The sequence below is a fragment of the Megalobrama amblycephala genome, linkage group LG2, assembly GCF_018812025.1.
Source record: "Megalobrama amblycephala isolate DHTTF-2021 linkage group LG2, ASM1881202v1, whole genome shotgun sequence".
In the NCBI taxonomy this organism is placed as follows: Eukaryota; Metazoa; Chordata; class Actinopteri; order Cypriniformes; family Xenocyprididae; genus Megalobrama; species Megalobrama amblycephala.
Genome location: NC_063045.1, coordinates 30,678,230 through 30,699,905, shown reverse-complemented (window position 1 = coordinate 30,699,905; position 21,676 = coordinate 30,678,230). Strand labels below are relative to the sequence as shown.

General features: G+C 37.6%; 1 protein-coding gene across 4 annotated transcripts in view; it reads left to right on the top strand.

Moving 5' to 3' along the window:
• The window catches only part of LOC125255036 (E3 ubiquitin-protein ligase RNF123), a 193,753-nt gene that overhangs the window by 43,680 nt on the left and 128,397 nt on the right, over positions 1-21,676 (top strand). For 3 of the 4 annotated variants that reach the window (XM_048169943.1, XM_048169953.1, XM_048169971.1), the window contains exons 27-35: positions 105-282; positions 416-490; positions 2,323-2,410; positions 3,302-3,389; positions 4,590-4,674; positions 11,505-11,644; positions 13,870-14,058; positions 17,666-17,741; positions 20,606-20,690. In XM_048169943.1, coding sequence (XP_048025900.1) covers positions 105-282; positions 416-490; positions 2,323-2,410; positions 3,302-3,389; positions 4,590-4,674; positions 11,505-11,644; positions 13,870-14,058; positions 17,666-17,741; positions 20,606-20,690 — 1,004 coding nt within the window. Of the gene's footprint in view, positions 1-104; positions 283-415; positions 491-2,322; positions 2,411-3,301; positions 3,390-4,589; positions 4,675-11,504; positions 11,645-13,869; positions 14,059-17,665; positions 17,742-20,605; positions 20,691-21,084; positions 21,522-21,676 lie in introns of those variants that run through there. The other variant, XM_048169963.1, reaches the window with a different exon arrangement.

The window sequence follows — 21,676 nt, the reverse complement described above, 5'->3', positions numbered from 1 at the left end:
GTTCAGAGAGAGGCATTGCCTGCAGTTTTTTGGATTTTCTGAAAAAAGTTTAGTTGGAAGCATGTGTTTAACCTGCTTTATTCAAATAATATTTGTGAATGTAGGATAAGATGCTGGACGTATACTGGCTCCTTCGAGTGTGCATCCGTACCATCGAGCATGCGGACAGTACAGGTTCCTTGTTTGCATTCATGCCCGAATTCTACCTCAACGTGGCCATGAACAGCTACAGCGCCCTCAAAAACTACTTCAGCCCCTCCAACTGCATGGAAGAGCTTCCAGGTCACTGTCAGTTATTACTGTTCACAACTGCTTCTAGTGCAAGAATTTTAGAGATTCTAAAATGTAATTTGAATCTGAACTTTGACCTTTCCAGAGCACACTTATTCTTTTGTGTCACGTATATCACTCTCAGGTTATGAAGACACGCTCGCACAGCTCGCAGCCATTCTCGCCAAACACTTCGCAGATCCACGCATCGTTGGGACGGGTAAGAACCTCTACCTTCTGCCGACATATTTTGCAGATACACACCGATCTGGCATAACAGTATGACCAGTGAATATCACAGCACCTGTTAGTGGGTGGGGTAGATTAAGCAGCAAGTGAACATTTTGTCCTCAAAGTTGATGTGTTAGAAGCAGGAAAAAGCGTAAGGATTTGAGTGAGTTTGACAAGGGTCAAATTGTGATGGCTAGACGACTGGGTCAGAGCAACTCCAAAATTGCAGCTCTTGTGGGGTATTCCCAGTCTGTAGTGGTCAGTATCTATCAAAAGTGGTCAAAGGAAGGAACAGTGGTGAACAGGTGACAGGGTCTTTGATGCACATGGGGAGGGAAGGCTGGCCTGTGTGGTTTGATCCAACAGACGAGCTACTGTATCTCAAATTGCTTAAGAAGTTAATGCTGGTTCTGATAGAAAGGTGTCAGACTACACAGTGAATCGCAGTTTGATGCGTATGGGGCTTCGGTCAGTCTGTCCATTGGTCTATCCATCCATCCATCCATCCATCCATCCATCCATCCATCCATCCATCTGTCCATCTGTGCATCAGACAATCTATTTTTCCATCCACCCACCCACCCTTCGGTCCTTCCGTCCGTCATTGTTCCATCCATCCATCCATCCATCCATCCATCCATCCATCCATCCATCCATCCATCCATCCATCCATCCATCCATCCATCCATCTGTGCATCAGACAGTCTATTTTTCCATCCATCCATCTATCATCTGTCCGTCTATCCCTCTGTCAATCCATCCAACCCTCCTATATTCTGTTTATTTTCCATTCATCCGTCCATTCATCTGTTCTTCCATCCAACAGTCTATTAATTTTTCCTGTCCTCCATCCAGTCTCTGCCATCTATCTTTCCATCCTACCTGCCTCTGTTAATATTCTGTTCCTGTTAACTGCAGAAAAAGCAGCCCAAAAATACGTAGAATAATCAATTCTTTGGCTGTTTTAATGGGAATTCTTTAACCTAATATAGCCGTTGGCTTGTACCGTTCATCACATTTGGTTCATTTCTCACGTAAAGGTATAATTAAAAGCTTCCTCTCTCAGCTCTCAGGCAACATGAAGTCATTTGCATGATGATTTGTAGCCACAGTATTTTCTTATTCCTGTTTAAGGTTAGGACTATGAAATACTCATGACTCCTCAATCATGAGAGATGTGCTATGCAAATGAACAGATGTTATTAGACACGACCCATTCGTTTAAATTTCATTTCAGCCTAAAGCAGCCTTTTTGTTATGTTCGCACTCTGTTATGCTGATGTATTTCGCCTTCTTTTTTTTTTTTTGCATTTTTATCTTGTTTTCTGTGGGGTCTGTTACCAAATACTTAATTTCTAGCAACGGTTGTTGCACGGTCTGTTTTTAATATGGATTAGTTTTACATTTCAGCTGGCTATTTATATCTGAATAGCTTTTCTTTTGTTGCCATGTCTAGTGATTAAATTATTATTATTATTATTATTATTATTATTATTATTTGCCTCTTTATTTTGATCAAGGACTTTTTTCTCAACAAAGGGAACCTGAGGTGTTAGGAAGTCATTGAAGCTTCTTGTTTCGTTTAAAAAAAATTGAAGTGAATGCAAATAGATACAACAATCATGCATGCAAATGCAAGAAAGAATACCTTTTTAAAGATGATGTGAATTGCCACTTGCATTTGCATTCCCCTTTAAAAATGAATTCCCATTTTATTTGTGTAACATATTTTAGAGTAAACCAGGATATACAGAGTGGAGTAGATTCTGTTTACAAAGAATTGACTGAATCATTCTCTTCCTACTTAAATTTCCTTCACAGATATCAAAGATTCATTGATGCAGGCTTTGGCCAGTTATGTTTGTTACCCACAATCCCTGCGTGCCGTCGAGAGGATCCCAGAAGAACAGTAAGTGCTTAAGCCCAAGCTCTCATTAAAATGCAGTGATTAATCTGTTTTTTGTTAATGCATTACTTGCCACTCAAACAACCACTCAAGTTTTCATTTCACATTAGGCCAGAGACCTTTTGCAAATGATGAAGTGAATGATAACATACTGTTAGTGTACAGTCCCTTCGTAAATTTAAAGTGTATTTTTGGGTTAAACAGGATGTAATTTGGGTAGCTAGCTATAAAGTACCACCGTGGCACTACTTTTGTATTGTTTTGTTTTTTTTTCCCCTTCCGTTTTGATGGATTTATTCTTTGTTTTTAAGGATTTTGCTTTGTTTTTAATGGTTTTGTTTCATTCTTCTTTTTTTTTTTTTGTGGTGGTGGTTGAAGGTTTTGTATTGTGTTTTTGATGTTTGATGGTTTTGTTTTGCTTTGTCCATTGTGGTTTTGTTTTGGAAGGTTAGTTTTGCTTTTTTTTTTTTTTTTTTCTTGTGTTTTGGAAGATTAGTTTTGTTCTTTGGTTTGGTTTTTGATGGTTTAATTTTGCTTTGCTTTGATTTGATTTCATGTTGATTTTTGGTTTGGTTTGTTTTAGTTTGTTTTTGATTGGCTTGTTTTTGTTTTTGTTTTGAAACACATTACATCAATCTGGTAACTTGGAAATTATGCCCAATCATGAAAGACCTGTGCAGCGTGGTTCCTAAAAATTGCATAAAATCAGCCAATTAGAGTGAAGCTTGCCTTTTTGAGAAAGCTCCTGTAGATGCACGTGCAATGTGCATCAGACAATCTAATTTTGTTGTATAATGTCTTTTTTCTTTGGTTCAGTATTTTATTTGTCTTTGTGCGTTTTCATTTCTTTCTTTTTTTTAACTTGTATAATAATTATGATGTAATATCTCTCAGGCGAATGGCTATGATGAGAAACTTACTGGCTCCATATGAACAGAGACCTTGGGCTCAAACCAACTGGATCCTGGTTCGTCTTTGGAGGGTACGCTGCATTTCTTTTAGTTCCTCACATATTCCTCCCCCCACCCCCATTCCACTCACTTCTTTCTTTTTATCTTCTACCCCCACCCCCCATGCCATTATATTCCAGCTCAGAATAGGTGCATTATATCAGAGCCATTATGCAGCATAATGCATAATGCTCTTTCCATTCAACATTATGAAATGGGCCTGACAAACCAGCTACTCCCGTTTAGTTGTTTAGCATTTATTGTGCTCTCAGTGGCAAAAAAAAAGATTGAATTATTTTGTATCTCTTAAAGAAAGCATTATTGAGTTTATTCATCCGCAAATATTCTTCTGTTCTTGATAATTTTAAGAGTTTATTGGAGTATTATTGTGTTGTTGTCGTTTTAATCTATGATAAAAATCACATATTGGTCAGAAAAGGCTGTGTCTTTCCATTAGCCCTTTTAGGGGCCGTTCACAAATCGCATCTAAAAACGCGTGGAAAGCGCGGCTGTGCCGCTTTCTCCTCCTTTCCAAAGCGCTTGTGCTCCTGTGGCATCTGTTGTTGCTATGCAACCATGAACTGCGCTCTCCACGACGACGAGGAAGTTTCAGCAAAGGATAAATTGATTTCTAGCCCTTGCATTAGCTTTACTACTAGATATATTGATGGAGATGAGATATGTTTGGCTGAGCTTTCAGCGTTTTGTTATGGAAAGGGCGAAGCTGATCGGTTGGTTCTTGTCACATGACCTGCGGTGCGCTTGCGGCATTCTGAAAAGTTGAGATTTTTTCATCTCGATGCGCCTGGAAAACGCACCGCGTGCACGTCGCAACCACGTCGCTTCCATTATGAGCGCCCCTGCCGCGCATCTACATTTGAAATTAATGAATTTGAGCGCGCAAAAGATGCGATATGTGAACGGCCCTATAGGCCACACACACAGGCTAAAACAGGTTACCAACTCTTCTTAAACCTCTTCTGTACACACTTTTTATCGCTAATCCGCTAACCATGGGTTAATGTAGTCATGGGTTATTTAATGCAGCTTCATTATTTACATGAGTGACAGTTTCTACAGCATTCTACAACAGTTTTATTCCTGACCATACTGAACAACTAGTTCAAGTGGTTTAGACCTTAAAAAATGCATAAAAACATTTGAATGATGTTGTCTCTCCCACAACTTTGCAGTCTGTACGTGGTCTTATATTTTATTCCTCCTGTCTACAGGGTTGTGGCTTTGGCTACAGGTACACGCGTCTGCCTCATCTGCTCAAGACCAAACCGGAGGACGCCAACCTGCCCAGCCTGCAAAGTGAGTGACTGGCCTGTCTTCCTCCATCTTTATTTTCAGCCCATCTTCAAACTTTACTGTTTTTCTGAAAACTTATTCTTTACTTTTCTGTACTCTTTTATTTTTGTCAGTGTCTCAGTCTCAGTCATCTCTCTTTCTCTCTCTCTCTGGCTTTCTCTCCCCATTGTCTTTATAGTTATTATATAATTTAATATTAATAAGATGCTTTTTAAAGATTAAATAATTGTAATACAATTAGGTGTTTGGGTAACATTTTAGTTTAGTTATTGTCCAATTCTCACTATTATCTAGTTGCTTATTAGCATGCATATTACTAGGATATTGGCTGTTTATTAGTACTTATAAAGCACATATCAATTCCTTATTCTGCATGACCATATTCTACATCCCTTACTCCTACCAATACCAATTGACCCTTCGCTGGGAGTTTGATTGACAGGCGATCTAACCAATCGTAACGCCGAATCCGCCATTTTGTCTGACAAAGCAGTCAGGAGTTAGAAGATTAACCTCGGTGGACTTGACCTTGAAAAATGGTGTGTACTGACGTCTTTCCGCAATTGAAACAACATTCCTTCTGATGTTCATTCATGTTTATTTGATGCTATAAATGAACTAGTAGGAAGAGATGATAGGTTCATGAGCCACTTGAGCTGAGGTGCTACAGCGATCTGTCACGACACATTAAAGAGCCACAAAATGCTTTTTATTGTTCGAATCTCTTAAAAAATGACACAATTTGAAAGCTAGGACTTTGTTTAATATCATAAGTAACCTGCTCTGTCTTGTCTGTTGATGTGTTATCAGTGTCCTCTTTGCTCCGCAATGTGTTTTTTCACTCTGTGTGGTGTGACAGCGCCACGGCTTGTCGAACAAAGCAACAGTAACTAAGGGGGGCGGGTCTTTGTGAAGGGTCAATTACCTGACTAACTATTAATAAGCAGTAATTAGGAATTTATTGAGGCAAAAGTTATAGTTAATAGTGAAATTTGGACCCAAAGCTAAAGTTTGACTGGAAATTTAATTGATTAAAAATGTAATCAAATCAATGATTAATTAATTGAATTAATCTCAATTAATTGCATATATCAATATTTAAAGAAAAGCCCCCAAATGAAGATCATTATAATTTCTAGCAACGAATGAAAGGCATTATATTGAATAGGATGAATGCATTGAATAGACAAAAGGTGACGTATATGCTAATAGGATCTCTCTGAGTCTGTTACAATGAAATCACTTTTATTGATGTCCCACAATGCTTTACCAATCAAAACCCACACTAGATGCAGAGACTCATTTATATTTACAATAAGCAGTCAAAGCACAAACACTCAAAGTCATTAACCATCATAACCACCTTATAAACAGTAATATCAATCATTAAAAAGTTTTTCTGCTTATTATATTTCTTAGAAATTTCCTTGATTGATGTCAGCTTCTTAGAGTAGGTTTGTTAGATCCTTTGCTAGGTATACCAATACTAATATCAAGTTACCATAGCCTTACTATTGTAACTAACTGATATATGTATGTACGTATATATTTGTTTGTTTGTTTGTTCATTTATTTACTTATAACATTTATTCAGTTAAAAAATTGGTAAGAGCTTTGCAGATTTTGCCTAAATGAAGTCACTAGTTTGGGGCAAAATCTTCGCTTTTAGTTACTGAAAAACTTTTATTTTTATATTTCCATAAATTATATACTTATATACCATACATTTAAAGGTGCCATCGAACATTTTTTACAAGATGTAATATAAGTCTAAGGTGTCCCCTGAATGTGTCTGTGAAGTTTCAGCTCAAAATACCCCATAGATTTTTTTTTTAATTAATTTTTTTAACTGCCTATTTTGGGGCATCATTAAATATGAGCCGATTTATGCTGTGCGGCCCCTTTAAATGCTGACACTCCCCGCCCACGGAGCTCACGCTTGCCTTAAACAGTGCCTAAACAAAGTTTACACATCTAATATAACCCTCAAACGGATCTTTACAAAGTGTTCGTCATGCATGCGGCATGCATGCGTCGGATTATGTGAGTATTGTTTTTATTTGGATGTTTACATTTGATTCTGAATGAATTTGAGGCTGTGATCCGTGGCTAACGGCTAATGCTTCACTGTTGGAGAGATTTATAAAGAATGAAGTTGTGTTTATGCATTATACAGACTGCAAGTGTTTAAAAATGAAAATTGTCTTGTCTCCATGAATACAGTAAGAAACGATGGTAACTTTAACCACATTTAACAGTACATTAGCAACATGCTAACGAAACATTTAGAAAGACAATTTACAAATATCACTAAAAATATCATGTAATCATGGATCATGTCAGTTATTATTGCTCCATCTGCCATTTTTCGCTATTGTTCTTGCTTGCTTACCTAGTCTGTTGATTCACCTGTGCAGATCCAGACGTTACTGGCTGCCCTTGTGTAATTCCTTCCATAATGTTGGGAACATAGGCTGGCATATGCAAATATTGGGCGCGTACACCCCGACTGTTACGTAACAGTCGGTGTTATGTTGAGATTCGCCTGTTCTTCGGAGGTCTTTTAAACAAATGAGATTTATATAAGAAGGAGGAAACAATGGAGTTTGAGACTCACTGTATGTCATTTCCATGTACTGAACTCTTGTTATTCAACTATGCCAAGATAAATTCAATTTTTCATTCTAGGGCACCTTTAAATAATATTTATACTTAATTGCAATATTGTTGGTAGCAGGATTAAATGATTGAGCTTGATGAATGCAGTCAAGACTACATATTTATTTCATGTCTTGCTGTAGAAAGGGTCCAAATGATGTAATTTCTGTCTCAGTATCACAACAGAATGTTCCAGTTTTAACATCCCCTAACAGGGTCGCAGTCAAATTAATTGAATATTATTTCAGCAGAGTATTTACAAAAGCTGCATGCACAATTGAGTGAGTGGACGGTAAGATTACTATCTGTCTTGGCATTCATTTAACATCAAATGATGTTTGTTCTTTGTTCCTGTCCCTGGAATCTACATCCCCACTGACATTATTAGGAGGTTTAGATATATAATGTACGGATGCTGTGATTTTACTAGAGTGGTTGTGGCATCATGCTGTTCTTCTGTGTGACTGTAAACATTCTCCTTGCTTCTAACTCATTAAAGTCAATCTTTACACCTTCATATGCACACACAGTATTTGAGGACGTGACTGTTCACTCGTCCGTAGTTTTTTTTTTTTGCAGCCTGTCTGATCAATACTTTTTAAGAGACTATCCATTAAGAGATATTCCCCTTATCAATTTACTTTAAAGCTGTATACTCTGAATTTAATCACTCACAGTTCACTTCCAGCCTATTTTTTGATTACATAAAAGATGACCCGCTCAGTGTATTGGCAGGTCCTTCAGGAAACAGTAATTCTGGATGGTAAAAACATATAAAATGACATCTTGCAAATCTCTTGTTGCTTTTAAAGGTCAACATAAAACATTCACAACCGATTTGTAATGTGACTTATTTCAGAGGGAAACGGGATGTTCAATAAAAAATGTGTTCTGCGGGATTCAATGTTAGCTATTAGGACTTGATTGGATTGTCAGAAGGGTCGATTTACATACCCGAAGAGAGGCTAGTAGTGCTTAATCAGGTGGCCAATGCTTAGCTGAGGGAATAAATTGTAAAGTTGTCTTTGTGAATGGACACTTGTCTTGACACTTATGTATGTGATGCATGAATTCCTTCCCTGGTCTGATGAGTCTTGTCTCAATGCTAATTCCATCTTTTTTTTCCACTCTCATTTGCATGACATCCAGGGGATTTGTCAATTGCTAGCTTTCAAAGTAAGTTTTGTTCCCATTTGGTAGTTTTCACCTCTTGCTGACCCTTATTAAACACTATCCTAAGTGCCAGTCTGCTGTGATATAGCCTCACCGACTGACGCAAGCCTAAATCTGGCTCAGAGCAGACTGATTTGTGTTTAGGATTGTGTCCACATGACCATTTACCCAGTCTTAAAACTAGTTATTGTGCTGTTCTGTGCCATTTTTGAAGATCAGGTTTAGCCCAGTTTTGACATGTTTGCTTCCTCAGTCCCCTCTAGCTATGTCTTGTCCTTGCCTGTAGTTTGCTTTTTCTTCCCCCTCAGTAATTGTGCCAATTATCATGTGATTAATGTGTCACCTCTGTGTCCTACTTACTCCAAATTGTTAGTTAATTATGCTGCTCATAATGCTGGCCACAGTCCAAATGCAAACATTTGTCGAAATCAACATTTGTTTAAAAATATACTGATAATATACTGGTAACTTTCGTTAGTCTTACAAAAATTTACCATAGTGCAGTGTCCACCTAAACGTCGAAGTTAACCAGTTGACTCAGTGATCTGGTTGCAGTAGTTCTCTGGTGGCAAGATAATCGTTAAATAACAATGTCAATAATCAGTATGTTTCTCACCCAAAGCTATGATTTCAGAAGAATTAAGCACACAAATTGTGGACTACTTTTATGGTGGTTTCAGGAGCTTTAAAGCTCCTGTCTTCAATTGTAATTGCATGAAAAGGAGCGACCAACACATTTGGCTAAATGTATCCTTTTGTGTTTCATGGAAGATAAATCAATGCAGGCTTGAATTGACGTGAGGGTGAAGTAATCTTTTAAAGGTTTTCCTATCCATTTTGTTTATCGAATCCTACCTTAAAGCAATTTTAGACTGAATTGACTCCGCTGCAACCGAGTGATTGCTTGCCTCTCAATGCCTGGAGTTCTGAAACGTGCGTTCCATGCCATAGCTGCCTGCTACCTGGTCTCGCTTATGGCCTTTGTTTCTATGTTTATTCCTCCCTTATTGCCCCCGAGCCCTTATTTTCCAAGCTGCCACTTACATGGACTTCATCTAATTAAACATAAAGGTTGCATCTCTATCAGAGACCTGCACCTCAGCGTCTAATGATTAGCTTTATTTAGAGCTTTATTGCCATTGCTTGCTCTTGCTTTTAACACTGTGCTGAAAGGCTTTTAGTGTGTTTGCGATCGCTGTACTTTTCCAGATAAGGTATTAAATTACCCAGTGTCCTCTTTGTGTGCATATAACGAGAGAGAGTGCCCTTTCAGTGTTCTCCAGATGCAGTCAGATAGTAGTAATAGAATGGCAAAGGGGCTGGGGCGATGATTTCCCATCACCCCTTTGTTTTGTTGTTTCATTACTTTGTTATTTGGTGTCGTCATTCTGTTCTAATGTAATGTGCAGATCTGATTGTTTCCCTTCCCATACGGAATTACATGCCGGAATGGTATTTGCCGTTGTCTCGTTATTGAGTAAACGGTTGTGGGCTGAATGAAAAGGTGGAGTTTTTGAAACATTTGCTTCAAGGTGTTCTCATGTGATCTGAGGGTATTATGGCTAGATGGACAGCCTTTTGTAATACTGACTGTGATGGAACGACCACCCCCTCCCCACACCAGCACCCTTTGATTGCCTCTCCTAGGACAGAAGCACAATCACGATCCCTGTTGGGCAGCAGTGATGAGGCATACCTGACTGGTGCCTCGTCACTACTGCCTTTTAAATACAGAGCATGGCTCTCCTCAAGAGACCAAACTTTTCCCCAGTGCATGCATGATGGTTTCCCTGTAGGTCCAGGAAAAGATCGGGAAGGGAATCACATTGCGCCAGAAGTAGTCACCTTACCTGCTTTTCAAGACCAAGGTACACATTGCAGTTGACCGACCAAGACTCGGTTGTGTGATGAGGTGTAGCTGAAGTTACTAATGCCTCATTACTGCTGCCTTTAAATACAGAGAATGTCTGCCCTAGAGAGCCCAATCTTTTCCCCAGTGCAAGAGAATCCCTTGACACCAGAAGTAGAGTCAGCTTATGTGCTTTCCAAGACGACCTACGCTTTGCATCTGACTGACCAAGAGGCCAGCCATGTGATGAGGTGCAGTTGAAGTTAACATCGCCTTGTCACTACTGCCTTTAAATACAGAGCATGTCTTTCCTTGAGAGACTGGTCTCAATGGTGCTCAACAGTGTCCCTGTAGGTTCAAGAAGGGAGATGGCAGTGAATCCTACACTACCAGAGGTAGAGTTGCCGCACCAAGTCTCCGACCGACTGGCTTACTTTCCTTGAAGCCAAGTTGTCATACTGTCAGAAGAAATGCGTATAAATTGTACCTTTTAGGGTTAAAATACCTTGCCACTTGGGTAGAATCCCAGGCACACTTTTGTGCAATTGTAAGATACAAAGGACTGCCTTAGAGGGTACTACCCCAGGACTTTTTTTTTGATGGTGTTCGAAACCTGCCAACTCTCACTTTTCAGGCATGGAGAGAAGAGTCTGTAGGCCACTGAACCCTTCCCATGCCTGAACCTTTATTAACACCTCTAGACTCTCATTGTCCAGTTACAGTGATGACACTACATCCTCTTTCAGTTCAACTTCATTCTCTCATAGACTCTTGATTCCCCCTTTTTAATATTTTAAAATCATTTCAAACAAATTCATCTCTTTGCCTCTGTATCTGTCTTTGCTCATCCTGCCACATGATGTAAGTGATGTCTGGTTTTATTTCTTAGCAAGAATCTCCGGTATTATGATTACATTAAGAGCACTGCATATCCTAAACTTTAGGGAAAAAAATGCTGGTTTGATCATTGTGGGTACGTTGACTGGTCCACATTTTATCTTATACACAAACAGAAGGGCATGGCCTAAATTATTTTTGAAATGGACTATTCATAGATTATTTTTTTAGTATTATTGTTGTGATACTTAAAATTTACCAAAATAAGATTGGCACACTCTATTGAATAAACATGTTTTTCTCTGATTGGATACAGAGCCCTGTCCATCACTTCTGCTGCAGAGACACATGGCTGAACTCCTTAGTCAAGACAAAGACATGGCTGCCAGTTTTCTCAATAGCGTCTTAAACCAGCTCAACTGGGCCTTTTCCGAATTCATCGGCATGATACAGGAGGTAAGAAACATTTGTCGTCTCATCACTGATCTAAGTAAGTGATGTTTGTGTAAGACAAACGGAAAATCCCACCCCAAACTCCAGAAGCCAGAAGTGTCGACCCACTGAAAAAAACAACAACGTTTTGAGAGAGCCAGAGTAAATGTTTTTTTTTTTTAACCAAAACTCACACATCCTTTTTTAAATGATAAAGTTAAATCAAACTCTACTGGTTTAAAACTGTAGGGATCGTTTCCTCCGCCCCACTGATTAGCCATGTAATACTATAACTTTGCAATAACTCAATCAAAGCCTGTAAATTATTCATAATGACAATGTAATCATGACTGCCACTTGATATTTGAACTGAATTACCATCATCTTGCATTTTCATTGTGAAATGATTCTTTGCATAGTGCAAGTTACTTAGTCTTTGAAATATTCATTAGCTTTTAATTGTGTCGATAAGATGTGCCTAATAACGAGACCTCTTTTGAAGAAAATGTGAGTGGTGTTTACATGAAAATATCAACTCCACAATGCAAGAGTGTTGCTAGGCACTTGTGAAAATGTTCTGGGTGGTTGCCAGGGCATTGCTAAGGTATTCTGACTGGCTGGTGGTGTGTTCATTGGCAGTTGATATGGTGTTTTGGTCGCTAGCACTTGGTAGGCCTTTGCTATAATGTTGTGGGTTGTTCACAATTAGGGCTGGGCGATATATCGCATGCGATTGTCACGCACATTTCGTCAGTAAAGCCGGTTCCCTGATTACCGCTAAATCGCCATCACCTGCTTTCAAATGGAGCGGCATTTAATAGACAGAGCCGTAGTTCACTGAAAAGCCACGCAATATCGCGTTCATATCGCAGATGAATCGCCTTCGATAATGAACGCGATATTGCGTGGCTTTTTAGTAAACTACGGCTCTGTCTATTAAATGCCGATCCATTTGAAAGCAGGTGATGGCGATTTAGCGGTAATCAGGGAACCGGCTTTACTGACAAAATGCGCGTGACAATCGCATGCGATATATCGCCCAGCCCTATTCACAATGATTTGCTTGGCTGTTACCGGTTGTCAGGGCGTTGCTAAGGTACAGTTGCTAAGATGTATTGAGTGCTTGGTAGAGTATTATTAGGTGGTTGCTATGATTTACTTCATGGTTTCTATGGCATTGTTAGGCAGTTGCTATTCAGTAAGTAAGAATTGTATGCTTAAAAAGATAGTATGCCTTTCTTTAACAAGCCACATGATTTGAGGTGTCATTCATGTTTGTTGCTCAAACACAGATACAGTCTACATTTTAATTTATGTATAACCAAAGCTTAAAACTTAAGATGACATTAAACGCTATTCTTTTGCTCCCTTGCAAGCACTGGTATTTCCTTCAGTAAATTCAAATGTAGTTTACCTTGCACTCCATTCACTAATACACATACACTAATTTGATAATTTGGACACCATGGACACAACCTTTTGGGAAGAGTAACTCTCCAGCCCCTCCCGTGGTAGGGTCATTACTAAACGCAGGCTCAGGGGGAGATAGAGAAGAAAGCAAAACCTCCCTGATCTATAATTGCGGTGAATTAAACCTCAGACGTGAAAGCACTTTCTCACCAGGCTTTCTCCTCTACTCTTAAATCAGTGTCTTTCAGGAGAGCTGAAACGTTGAAACTCTGCTTATTGCAGATTGGATTGTGATTCGTATACTACTTTGCCTGGAGGTTGACTGGCTCTTAGCTGTGCCTTTCATCTGCGATGATCCAGGAATTAAGAGGCAGCGGTCTCCAGGGGAATTTGCGATGTGTTTACTGCCTCAGTTTCAGTGAGCGCTAAATTGGAATGAAGGGTAGATGCAGGAAAGAATCTGATGAGAATGTCTAAGCATTTTTTTGTGCACTAAGTACTTAAGTTTTATGTCTAAAGAAATGAAGAGTAAAATGTGTAAGGTGCTTGTGAAAAACTCACTGACGACATGCTAGATTGTTTTACAAAGCATTGTATGCAGTTGTTCTGAGTGGTTGCAGGGGGTAGTTGGGGGTTTCTGGGTGGTTGCAGGAGTATTCCGGGTCTGTAGTAAAAATATCCCACAGTCTTATCCTCAGTGTATTGCTGTTATTGTAAGTTGACTGTCAATGGGTCTTTCCATGCAATAATGCAGTCCCATCGCAACAGTATCATAATGTCTATTTTGACTTGGTGCATCTTTTTATTGTCTCTTCATGTCTTCGTTTATTCCCTGTCAGATCCAACAGGCAGCCGAGCGACCTGAGAGGAATTTCGTGGACACACGGCAGTTAAAGGTGTGCGCGACCTGTTTTGACCTCTCTGTCAGTCTGTTACGGGTTCTGGAGATGACCATCACTCTAGTACCAGAAATATTCCTGGACTGGACCCGCCCCTCCGCTGAGCTGCTGCTACGCCGATTGGCTCAGGTGAGCGTGATTGACTGCTGAGATGTGTTCTGAAGATGCTGTTCTAAATTATTAAGCAACATTCAAAACTTGCAAAAGTGCAAAGTGAAGTGAAATTCATTTTATGTTGACCATTAAGATTTTTCTAAAGCAGTTTCATGTAGAACTCTGAGTTAATGATCCTGTTTGAAGCAATTGCACTTGCTATAAAACATGAGATTTTTTTTTTTTTCTCAGACTAAAGCAGTGCACAGCAAAACCTAAATTAACAATGCTGAGAAAATGTATGAACCTAAATCAAACATTCTGCTTCAAAGGGGTCATATCATATAAAAGCTTTTTTATTTTAATCTTGAAATAAGAGGTCAGTGTACTATGTAGCAGTGTTAATTTTGTTGACGAATAATTTTCGTCGACATTTTTTGGAACCGGTAAATGCGGTTTAAAGGTTTCATAGAAAGAGAACGATTGAGCGCGTGTGCTGGCCCTGAGCCAAATCAGTCGCGGTAAGAATACTGTAATGTTTGCGGACTAAATACCTCAACACGAGAGGCAATGCGAAATGAAAAGAAATGTGAAATAAAACGCCATGTTTTAATGAAAAGTGGCGGAAATAACGGATGATGGGCACAGAATGCTAACAAAACTCTGATACATTTACAATTACACTCCCACCACAGGTGTAGCTTGCAAACTCAAAATACATCAGTGATATACCCCAGTTTATGATCAGTTTGTGGAAAGGAGTTCAGTTAGGAGGTCAAAAGTTGTAGAAGATTTTTATAAATCATGTACAGTAAGGTCTGAAGAGACTGAAATCATACAGAAGAGAAGTCAGTCAGTTGAGTTAGTGGCAAAACCTTTTACAGTACTTGAGTATTGTTGTCTTTTACTGCATATGATAATTCATACTCAAAGTAGAACTGAAATGACATTCATTACAAGATGATCAGTTAAAACATTTCAAATACACCTGCAGAATATTTTTTCTAGTCATGTATTTCGCCATTGAGGATTTCTTAAAAATAGTGTGTAAAAATCTTGTCTCGTCTCGTTCTCGTGAACTCAATCTCGAGTCTCGTCTCGTCCTGTGAGCTACCCGTCTCGTCACACCCCTATTTGCATAGCAACATATGAACATAAGGCCAGTATGTAAGGTTAGCCAATCAGAGATCATTTAGATTTAGAGGTCTTAGATTTAGAGGTACAGTATCACAAACTCTTTGGTGAGTTCTGTGCAAGGTATCGCGATGCATTGAGTTTTCCAATTTTTGTCTTTGTCCATCATTGTACTTGATTTGCATATATTATTTTAGTGAATTGGGTGTTTCAGCAGTGGAGATATCATGTGAAAAACAAGACTATCAATAGACACAATTCGTTCTTTGTGAATTTCACCCAAAATTGTATTAAATTATAGAGTATAAGCAATTTAAAGCATAAAGTGTCACAGCTCAGCAGCGCAAAGAATCTGTAATGGATGAAAGCTAATGGTCTGTGTTTATTGATCCATAAATTGTCATTTTATTAAACAGTGAAAGTTCTTACAAGGGTGATGGAGAAGAAACAGTGATGAAATAAAATCTAATTTTGTTTTCTTAATTTTACACATTTTAGTGTTGAAGTACACTATATCAGTTATTCAACCCTGTTACCCAAGTTGTTGGAACAAAAATATCTTAAATTATAGGAAATATAAGTTCTTCAGTAACAAAAAGTAATGTTTGGTGCCAAATTGTCTAGCCCCTGCTGAGTGACTGTTCAAATTAACCCAAATCTGTAGTTTTGCAACCCTGCTACCCATTCTGGCATAGTTTTTTTCTTCCTATATTTGATTTGAATCGTAAAAATCATGGTTTTGAATTGTATCTACACATAAAACTGTTTGGTAACAGGGTTGAAAAAAATCAAACGTTATTTAAAATACATGTAAAAAAGAGCTTATGTAATATTTAATAATTTTTCTTAATTATCATTACATCTTGAGGTTAATTATCATTTAACATTTAATATTGTCAGGAGGTTACATCCATCCTTTTTAATTTTCAGATGCTGTTTTGTACTCTATTCATGGAAAGTGGCATGCAAATGAGGAGCAAGTGTATATTGTTCTCAGGGCCACTGCATGTTTTCAAGGCCTCAGTTACAGAGGAGGCAGCTTTGAAAGTGTATTTTCTGCTAGGTTTTTCTCTGAACGCTTACGTGGGCTCTATTCCCAGCAGAGTGTCCATTCACCTGCGGCTTGTAATCAGGCTTTAACTGAAGCACACCTGTGAGCACAGCAGGCTTCCACATGTCCTTGAAGAGCAGAACCCATCCATTTAGATTTTTTCCTGTCCTTGAAGGATTTATCCTATCTTCGAGTACTATTACATACGTTGTGCTATAGTACACGTCAACAAATTGGCACCTGACAGCTTGGTACCTCTGTAATTAAATTCTTGGCCGCAGGATGTTGAGCTCAAGAGGTGTGCTAAAGAAGCGAAAGGAATAATTATTGCAGTCTGGTCACTTTGATTTATGACCAGATGTGTTTGAAACTGGATCAAGTGAAATCTGTTGATATTAAAGGAACAGTTCATCCAAAAATGTGAATTTTGTCATGTAGTCACCCTCATGTTGTTACAAACCTATATGGCTTTGGTTTCTTCTGCAGAACACAAAGTAAGATATTCTGAAAAATGTTCATACAGTGAAAATCAGTAGGGTCTAATGTTTTGTTTTGTTGAACCCTGTTGATTTTCATTGTATGGACATTCTGTATTTTTTGTTTGTTTGCTTTGTGTTGTGTTGTTTCATCTTTTGTTTAATTTTTTTTTTTTAAATTTTGCTTTCCTTCGTTTTGTTTTGTGTTGTTGTTTCATCATTTTGTGTTTTTGTTTTGCTTTGTTTTGTTTTGTTTAATCTTGTTTGGGGCAGTTTTGGCCAAATGGTTAGATAGTCAGACTGGTAACCCGAAGGTTGCAGGTTTGGTTCTCAATATCCCGGCAGGAAATGACTGAGTTGCCCTTCGGTATGGCACCTAACCCCTAATCGCTCCCCGGTCACCACAGCAAAAAAAAAAAAAAAAAAAAAAAAGGCTACCTACTGCTCCGGTTGTGTGTATCCACAGTTTGCAGTGTGTGTGTGTTCACTGCTCATTATTCCTAATGTGTGTGCACTAACTTGGATCTGTTGAATGCAGATGACAAATTCTGAGTATGGGTTACCATACTTGTACTTCACGTTACGTCATGTCGTCACTTCTGTCTTTGTTTTGCTTTGCTTTGCTTTCTTTGTTTCATTTTGTGTTTTTGTTTTGTCTTGTTGTTTCATCTTGGTTTTGTTTTTGCTTTACTTTTTGTTTTGTGTTGTTTCATCTTGTTTTCTGTTTTTATTTTGTTTTGCGTTTTTGTTTTGTCTTATATTTCAGTTTGGTTTTGGTTTTGGTTTTGCTTTGCTTTGTGTTGTGTTGTTTCATTTTGTTTTGTTTTGTGTTTTTGTTTTTATTTTTTGGGTGAACTGTATCTTTATTTAGGAGAAATGTCTCATCTCTGTTTATATATATATATTTTTACATTTTTATTTTATTTTTTGAAAACATTTGAAAAACATTTGAAAACATTTTTATTTTATTTTTTGCTTACAGCTCCTGAACCAGGTGTTAAATCGAGTTACAGCGGAAAGAAACCTGTTTGACAGGGTGGTCAGCTTGCGCCTCCCAGGTAATTTTAACCAATTTCCTTCTTATGTAAGAAACAATAATGCACCTACATTAATGCAAATAGAAGCATTGAACTTGAACTGCATGCATTAGTACGCACTTGAGGATGCACTTGAATACAATTATATTTCTGAAATGCTTAGTGTGCTGTGCTGAATTTAAACCTCTCAGGTATTTTGGTTCGTCCTTGATCGTGTCCCCTGTAAGCCGAAATATGGTTTGATGTAACCCAACAGTCAACTTTTCACTTGTTCCTTTTTATAGCAGCTTGTTTCAAGTCCCAGAACAAATAAAAAGTAATTTGATATGCATTTTGCGACGTTCTTGACATCACCTCTGAAACCCTTTCAGAAGTTTGGAAAGTCAGCCTTCATGTTCAGGGAATGATATTAGATGAATAGGTCAAGAGATTTCACGGCGATTTTGTATGAAAACATAATCCAATTAAGGAGCATACTGAAACCATCATCAGGCCAGTTTTTCATCCTTGACACTGCAGAACGTTACATTTATAGTAAATGAGTTTGGGTCATGTTGTTACCTGAAATTTACCCCTAGATGGCCAAACAGAGCAGCGCGTGGTTTCAGTGCATTTTAAAGTTGTTATTAGATGGCACATTTTGATGCATGTCACTGTGGTCTCGGATTCAGTGACCTACTATCCTACTAAAGTGCTGTTTAGTGGCTTTAATAGATTTTGTTTATTTATCACTCTATGAGTTCTTCAGTCGTATTCATTATACATTTTATGATTTTCACTTTTTAGGGGGTTATGTAAGTCCATCAATGAAATTCAGAGTAAATTTGCTATGAAAGTATTAAGCTGTCCTCGGAAAGTCAAATGGAATGGACTTTTTTCTTTATAGCAAGATTTCTCCTTGCAGTGCTTAAGAAAATTGCTTTGCAGAAAGGAAATTATCTAAAACTGAAATCACTTGAAATGGGCTTTTTCTTGGAAAGTCATTTTCTGCCTAACTAAATAAGAAAGTTACATCATGCATACCTCATTTTTTTACTTACCCAACCAGAGCCATTTACTTCATTTCTGAATGAATCAAGCTGTTTGAACGAATTGAACTGAATGACTTACTCATTTAGACATTTACCGCCACCTACTGGCACCTTAGAGTATAATTTCATTAAAAAAAATCATATTTTCATATTAATAATAAAAAAAAATTAAAGGTAGAGTTCACCCAAAAATGAAAATTCTGTCATCATTTACTCACCCTCATGGCCGCTGAAGCCTAAAAGTTTGTTTAATAAATTCTATGTTGAATCAAATAAAATATTTTTTTCTAAAGCTACTTTTTGTCCATTTGATGCTTTTGTCATTTAACACAATAATGACTTTAAATGATCTTTTGGGGGTCATTTCTCAATCAAATTTAATATGCGATTAATTAGATTAGTTAATCACCACATTGTGTATTTAAAGGGTTAGTTCACCCAAAAATGAAAATTCTGCCATAAAGTACTCACCCTCATGTCGTTCCACACCCATAAGACCTTCGTTCATCTTCAAAACACAAATTAAGACATTTTGATGAAATCCGAGAGCTCTCTGACTCCTCATTAGACAGCAATTTAATTACCTACTGTCAAGGTCCAGAAAAGTACTAAAGACATCGTTAAAATTAGTCAATGTGACTACAGTGGTTCAACCTTAATTTTATGAAGCGACAAGCATACTTTGTGTGTGCAAAAACAAAACAAAAATAAAAATTTTATTAAAAAATCTCTTCTTTTCCCTGTCAGACTCCTTACGCAGTAAGCACAGTGCAGAGCTTCCGTGTTTTACGTCAGAATGCTGACTCGTTATTGACCGGCTCCTGTGTCAGCAACACATGATCAGCATGGGAGCGTTTGAAAGCAGGCGTCTATCGTGGACCAGTCCGCTGATAGACGCCTGCTTTCAAACGCTCCTGCTCCCGCTTTCAAAATGTGTTCCAACTAGGGCTGTTCAACGATAATCGTGATTATCATGTACAAAATAAGAGTCTGTGTTTACGTAATATATGTGTGTTTGTTCTGTGTATAAGTATTATGTATATATAAGTACACACACATACATGTATATATTTAAGAAATGCATGCATGTATGTATAAATATATGCATATATTTATATTTTTATATATTTATATAATATATAAATGTAAATATTTTTATAGAAATATAAGATATTTTTCTTAAATTTATACATGAATGTATGTTTATTTATATATATATATATATATATATATATATATATATATATATATATATATATATATATATAATAATTATACACAAAACAAATACACATATTACGTAAACACAGACTCTTATTTTGTACACGATAATCACGATTATCGTTGAACAACCCTAGTTCAAACACTTCCGTGTGCTTTCAAGCGCTGCCGTGCGTTGAACATTGTAGACAATCACAGACATATCCGATGAGCGCGTCAACACAATGGCCAATCAGAGGCGTTTACGAATCCGCTCAACAGCGCTCAAAGCGTCACATTTTTTAAATTTCAGTACTGAAAAGGTACCGAAGTCAGTACAGAAAGATAAACAGTCAGTATTACATTTTATGTATATAAAAACAATTAAAAATAAATATTTGAGTGAAGTGTAATCTGCACCTCTAGCACCAAAGGGAATAGCAAAGAAGATCATTTTCAGACAAAATTCCCTAAACATTGTCCCCTTCTTTCATTGGTCAGACGAACAGAGTTTTAGTTTTAGTATTAGTATTAGTATTTTTGATTACATATTTTATGTATTTAATCAGAATCAGATCAGTTTTTGTTATAAAATATAAAACAAAAAGTAATTACCTGAACCACTAATAAAACCATGTTTTATTTTCTGTTTAGGCCTGGAGAGTGTTGATCACTACCCCATCCTAGTGGCTGTTACAGGGATATTAGTGCGCATTCTGGTCGACTCCAATAAACAAGGGTGAGTTTATGGCTTTGTATTTCTTTATTTTTCCATCTGTATTATGGGATTTCCATATTTATGGGCACGCTTACTGATGTAGACTAAGAAAAAATGCATTAAAGTAATATATGGTCATGCCGTCCAGCCCTGCGTTGTAGTTTTACGCAAACCAAGCGTCTGTTTTGATTGTTTCTGTCTGGATTTGGTCTATGGGACTCCATGCCTTGTGTTTCTGGTTCAAGAGCCTTTTTCCTTTTCAAAGAGCACATTTGTTGTGAGGAAATGGGCACATGGCAGAGGTTTGTGTGTCTTGGCATGAGTCTGTGTGCCTTTGCTCTGAGTTCCAGAAGCAATCGACATTTAATTGCATGTTCTACTGCCTGAGGGAAGTCTGACACCCGTGTCCCTGTAGTGTGTCTGTGGGTCAGAGCAACAGGATTCAGGACAGAACCTGTCCTGTGGGGAGGTGAAATCTAATAATGAACTCCTGTTGAAAGAAATGAGACTTCTGAGAGAACAAAGAAAGGACAGACGGGGTCTCCAATTCATTACTGTTGCTCTCATGATTTTTTATTTTTTTTTGTAGTTGTGGCATTTGAAATGATTTCACTATAGGCTGAAGCTTTATGGCAATTTTGTTCTGTTTTTTTTTTTTTTTTTTTTTTAACTAAATAGCATTGCGACTAATGACAAGTAATTTTTTACAGATATTTTCTATCAGAATGCACACTACCATACTTCCTAATAATTTATGCACCAGGAAATTCATTGAATTGATCAAAAGTGACAGTAAAGACATTTATAATGTTACAAAAAGTTTCTGTTTTAAATAAATGCTGTTCTTTTAAACCTTGTATTCATAAAAGAATCCTGAAAAAAGGATCACAGTTTCCACAAAAATATGAAGCAGCACAACTTATTTCAACATTGATAATTATCATTATTATAATTATAATGATAATATTATAATTATCAACTTTTGTGTTCTTTGTGAGCGGACACAA